General features: G+C 56.6%; 1 protein-coding gene across 1 annotated transcript in view; it reads left to right on the forward strand.

The window, feature by feature from the left end:
• Nucleotides 1-5,884, forward strand: part of TBC1D5 (TBC1 domain family, member 5) — a 540,661-nt gene that overhangs the window by 533,907 nt on the left and 870 nt on the right. Inside the window, exons 22-24 of the mRNA XM_010856750.1 lie at nt 3,893-3,972; nt 4,816-4,932; nt 5,874-5,882. Coding sequence (XP_010855052.1) covers nt 3,893-3,972; nt 4,816-4,932; nt 5,874-5,882 — 206 coding nt within the window. The remainder of the gene's footprint in view (nt 1-3,892; nt 3,973-4,815; nt 4,933-5,873; nt 5,883-5,884) is intronic.

Below are 5,884 nucleotides of genomic sequence, written 5' to 3' on the forward strand. Positions count from 1 at the left end.
GTGGCCAGCAGGACGTGGTGAGACCTCAGCTCTGAGTGGGAGAGTCAGTCTACACACTCAGACTCGGATGTGTGAAACTCTTGTTCCGAAGTTCCATTCCCAGCAATGGCAGCCCGAGGCCTAACTCTGCCGGTTAAAGGCAGACTTGCTTCTTTACTGGTCCCCCGTCTCATCTGGACCGAGGACCACAGCTAGTTTCTCCGCCCTGTCTCCTCGCCCTGCTGGGGTGAGTCAGGACTCTGGGGTCTCCCTTGCCTCTGCTGATGGAGGAAGGGCCTCTGAGTGCCCTCCGGTCCCTGCTGCCTCTGCGGATGGCTCTGTCCCCGCCAGAGCCTCTGATTGCCCTGTCGGCCTGAACCCTCGGCCCTGAAGGCCTTCGGTCCTTAGTGCTTCGGCCATGGGTCCCAGCACGTTGAAGGTAGGAACAGGCGCTGTGGCTGAGCCTTTTGGCTTTAGGCGGTGCTCCCAGCAGATCATCCAGGAGGCAGCAGGAAGTCACAGTCCCCGGGGCAAGCAGGATGCGCACAGCGCTTGCTCTCCACAGTCACCTCTCTTCCTGGCCCCCAGAGCTAGACATGGGCTCCACGGGCCTCCCTCTGCTAGATCCTCAGGCACGAGACCCCTGGGCTTCCTGCCGAAGCCCTGGAGCCCCCACACCCACCGGCCGGGCTCCCTACCGGCCGGGAGCAGAGCCCTGCGCCCTCACGACTCAGTGGGCCAAACCTCTGCCTTTCCAAAGTGCCCAGGCAGCGCTCCGCCTCCCAGCTCAGCCCTAAAAGCCCAGGCAGAGTCGTCAACACAAAGGCAACCTTTCCAGTCCTCCCAAAGACCTGCAGAACTGTCTCGTCAATTTTCTGCATTTGGTTGTCGTTAATGTCTTGTTGAGTGGATTTTGTGTGTGTGTTTATTGAGAGAGAACAAATTGTTACAGGCTTTTAAGGAAACCAAAAACATTCAGTCTCTAATTATATCTATTATCCCATTCCCATTCATCTTGCTTTCTTGTTTTGAAGCAGGCCTTTCTAATAGCCAGAAACTCCAGTCACATTCTGAATAAATTCAGGCTGCTGTTTTTCTGCTGTTGTCTGTAAGAGGACTTGTCAGCATGGTCTGTAGATTTATTCTTGGTGAAGATTCTAATAAAGTCTCAGGCTGGACTTATGTTGATAGGACTTAGTCTTTGCCTTGCCCCTTGCTGGAAATACTTTTTGGACGAAAAGCTATGAAAAACTTAGATCACATATTAAAAAGTTAAGACATTACTTTGTCAACAAAGGTCCATCTAGTCAAAGCTATGGCTTTTCAAGTGGTCATGTATGGATGTGAGCGTTGGACCATAAAGAAAGCTGAGAGCTGAAGAATTGATGCTTTTGAACTGTGGTGTTGCAGAAGACTCTTAAGTGTCCCTTGGACTGCAAGGAAATCCAACCACTCCATCCCAAAGGAGATCAGTCCTGAGTGTTCATTGGAATGACTGATATTGAAGATGAAACTCCAGTACTTTGGCCACCTGATGCGAAGAGCTGACTCATTAGAAAAGACCCTGATGCTGGGAAAGATTGAGGGCAGGAGGAGAAGGGGATGACAGAGGATGAGATGGCTGAATGGCATCACTGACTCGACGGACGTGAGTTTGGGTAGACTCCGGGAGTTGGTGATGGACAGGGAGGCCTGTCCCCTGGACAGTGCTGCAGTCCCTAGGGTCGCAAAGAGTCGGACACGATTGAGCAACTGAACAGCAACAACGAGGATGGCAGTATTTCGAAATGCAGGTTCCAAGGGTGTTTTTCCATGTTTGTTCAGTCGGTCACCACTCACGTGCCCCTGAAGTTTGCCAGCTATCCTGCTGAGGGCTGGGTGTAGCCCTGAGCAGACCCCGCTAGGGGTGACGGCCAACCGATAAGCCAGCGTCAGGTGTGACAGCGCTTTTGTCAGCGCCATAGAGGAGCTGACGGCAGGGGCCCTGAGGGTGGCCTGGGCACATGGTCTGGGTGGGCAAGAAGGCCGCTCCCAGGAGGATGCAGGAGAGCCGAGGATGGAGCCCCCAGGCAGGCTGAGCGCTGCCCCCGCTCTCCTCCTGCGGGCACCGAGCGCGCCAGGGGCGGCCTGGGCTCCAGAGGCCGAGGGGCCAGGCCCAGAGCAGAGCCTCGAACAGCGTGATGGAGTGCAGGGCTGAGAGCCAGGCTCACGGGCCAAGTCACTGGACTCCTGGTACGGCCCCAGGAAGGGAGGGAGCAGCTTTAGAGGAGGGTGAGCCTCTTCCTGCACAGGTTCTCAGCTCGGTGCTCGGACGGTGTCGTAAAAATGTGTTTTAATTGCCACCCCCAACCAAGATGGAGAAGGACATGGCAACCCACTCCAGTGTTCCTGCCTGGAGAATCCCAGGGACTGGGGAGCCTGGTGGGCTGCCATCTATGGGGTCACACAGAGTCGGACACGCCTGAAGTGACTTAGCAGCAACAGCCCAACCAAGAGTCTCCAGAGGAGCCCTGCAGGGTGGGGAGGGCGCTTTCACTCGCACACCCCCTCTTTAAGAACCCCCTCCCCAGAAGCACAGGCCCAGGAGCACCGGGGGCTCAGGCGCGCCATGCAGAAGGCCACAGCCCTCGCTCGCTGAGGCTCTCGGTGAACAGATGAGCGTGACGCTGGTGCTCAGAGCTGGCTCAGGGGGTCTTCGGGTCAAGTCTGCATGAAGGCCAGGCCTCCTGCAGACACAGAGACACAGCTCCGGTGAGGGGGTTAAGTCTTGCTGACTCCACAGGCATCGCTATCTGGCGACAACCACAGTGCCATGGGTTTGTCCTTTTCTTTTTACAATTTGTTGAATTGACAACGTATTTGACTATTTATATTTTTTAAAGATTGTTGCTGTCCAGTTGCTAAGTCATATCCGACTCTGCGACCCCATGGACTGCAGCACGCCAGGCCTCCCTGTCCGTCACCAGCTCCCGTAGTTCACGCAAACCCATGTCCATTGCGTCGGTGATGCCATCCAACCACCTCATCCCGTCATCCCCTTCTCCCCTTGCCTTATCTTTCCCAGCGTCAGAGTCTTCTCCAGTGAGATGGCTCTTCTCATCAGGTGGCCAAAGTATTGGAGCTTCAGCTTCAGCATCATTCCATCCAATGAATGTTCAGGCTTAATCTCCTTTAGGATGGACTGGCTGGATCTCCTTGCAGTCCAAGGGACTCTCAAGAGTCTTCTCCAACACCACAGTTCAAAAGCATCAATTCTTCGGTGCTCAGCCTTCTTTATGGCCCAACTCTCACATCCATACATGACTACTGGAAGAACCACATTTGGACCTTGGTCAGCAAAGTGATGTCTCTGCTTTTTAATACACTGTCTAAGTTTGTCATAACTTTTCTTCCAAGGAGCAAACGTCTTTTAATTTCATGGCTGTAGTCAGTGTCTACAGTGATTTTGGAGCCCAGAAAATAAAATCTGCCACTGTTTCCACTGTTTTTAGATAGTTTCTTTAATTTCTGTCACCAGGAGGACCTGGTCTTTAGGCAGAGGAGGTGAATTAACAGCACTGAATCCTGGTAAGTGTAGGAAGCCTAGCAGAAACGTTGGGTGAATGCTCCATGCTGTCCACCCCGTCGTAGGTCAGCAAGGGCAGCTCCGGGCTGTCAGCGGAAGTAAGACACTTCTGTCACTGTGAGAACACATTCATGGGACGTTGGTGGGAGGCTTTGTGTCCCAGGCTCTGTGCCCTCTCTCCTGCACCCAGCCCCTGCCCCGTGTCTGGCTGAGCAGAGCACCCTTGGTAGAAAGAGCTGCTGTGCAATGTGGCAGAGGAATTCCTCGACTGGTCTGAAGTGATGGTGCGGCAGCAGATAAATTATACTCAGGGCATTAGTTATAAAATATCATTCTTTTATTTTTCAGTAAATATTCAAGAAGTGATATTACAGGAAAATTTGGAAAAAGAGGATCAGATTCTGGTTTCCCTGGCCGGACTAAAGCAGGTATGTCTGTTCACCTGACCCGGTGCCACCCAGGCCAGCCTTTTGTGCCCATCACCGGGGGGAGGGCACCCCGGGCCAGACGTCCCTTCCGCACGGACCCCTCCTGCGTGGCCCCGGCTCCTCCCGGCAGTCATATCTGAGCAGCCTGCGGCCAGTGGCCAGGATGGTTCTCGGTCCCCCCACCGCTGACCTCTCGCCCCTTCCTCTCCGACGCTGCTACGGGGGCTGTGTCCCGCTCAAGTCCAGTCGTGCCCCTGTAGACACGTGGACGTCCTGGGAGCACAAGGCCCAAAGAATCTCCTCCTCTAAGCAGCCTGGGCCCCTCAAGGGTTGTACTTGGTGGACAGACGGAGCATGAATGTCCGTGAAAGGGTGCAGGGCCCTCACCGTCAGCCCGCCTGACTGGCCCTCAGCCGGGCGAGGCCCCCCGGAGCCGAGGGCGCTCCCTGGGGCGGGGTGGAGGACCCCGGAGACTGCCCCACGCCTGTCCCCGTGAAGGCCTGGCCGTGCCGGCAGGGACGGCTCAATGTCATCCATAAGGCAGAGCTGGGTGTTTTTTGGTTTGTTCTTTCTTCCGGTCATATATTCATACCCACACAAGAGAAGACTGGTCAGGGCACCTCCCTGGCGGCCCAGCGGTTAGGACTCCATGCCTCCACTGCAGGGACCACAGGCTCAGTCCCTGGTCAGGGAACTGAGACCCCACAAGCCTCGAGGCACAGCAAAATAAAAAAGAAAAACCAGAGTGGTCGGTGGAGTCCGGGTCAGATGTACCCAAGGTTTGGGTGACGTTTAGAGGCAGACCCCTTGGCCTTTCTCATGGATCGTCGTCTTTGAAATCAGATCAAAGACATCCTGAAGGGCTCCCTGCGTTTCAACCAGAGCCAGCTGGAGGCCGAGGACAACGAGCAGATCAGCATCTCAGACGACCACTACTGCTCCAGCGGCGCCGCCCAGCAGGTACCAGGCTCCCAGGGTGGGGCAGGCCCTGAAGGCGTTCACCGCGGGAGGGGCGAGAGCCCCGGACCGCACGTGGGGGGTGCTGCACACAGCTGTGCGGGGTGTGTTCTCGGGGCGGTGCCGCCACTGTGGACCGGCGGCTCCCGCACTTGGGCAGCGCACAGCCCGCACACCCGTAAGCAGCGGCTTCCGCCTGGACTTCTGCAGGTCCGTTAGGAAGCCCTGGAAGCGGGCTCTCTGCCTGTTCCCGGTCCGATGGCTGCAGCCCTGGCTTCCCTTCCCCTTTCGCAGGGGGAGTGCCGACCGTGCTTCCCCGATGCTGTCCAGAGTGTACTTCACTTGGCCAGAAGCTTTTTGGCCTTCAGGGGGAGGGACTTCTCAGTGTCCATCACCCCGTAAGCCACCTGGGTCAGGGAACGTTTTCTGCGAAGGCCCAGGGAGTGAATATTTTAGCAAAATCTCATCCAAGTTACCTTCTCAAAAAGTAGCATCCAGATGCTTACAAACTGTTTGTTTTTTTATGATTTTAAAGAAGCAGAACGGCATTTTCAAATGGGACTCTTTAAGCTTTAAGAGTGCTCTTCCAGCAGAGAGCCCTGTGAGGTCCTTTCTCGCAGCTCCGCTCCTTGGCAGAGGCCCTTCCCGGTCCATGTGTTTGTAGACCCTCCCAGTGCCCCCCACTGTCCTGGGAGACCCCGGTGCTCGAGGGATGAGCGGGCGCCAGTGACTGGACTTCAGGCGGGCCAGCCTGTGCCGGGATATCTGCCCCGACGGCGCACAGGAGTGGGACGAAACCAGAGGCCGGCCCCCGGGGGCGGGACAGACCCAGACCCCTCGGAGGAGCCCCCTGCCCACGGGAGGAGCCCCCCAAGCCCGCGGGAGGAGCCAGGGCCCGCCCAGCGCCCCTCACCGCGCCTCCTCCGGCCCTGACCCCTTTGCAGGCCCCGCCAGC

This window comes from Bison bison, unplaced genomic scaffold, assembly GCF_000754665.1.
Source record: "Bison bison bison isolate TAMUID 2011002044 unplaced genomic scaffold, Bison_UMD1.0 scf7180017864374, whole genome shotgun sequence".
Lineage (NCBI taxonomy): Eukaryota > Metazoa > Chordata > Mammalia > Artiodactyla > Bovidae > Bison > Bison bison.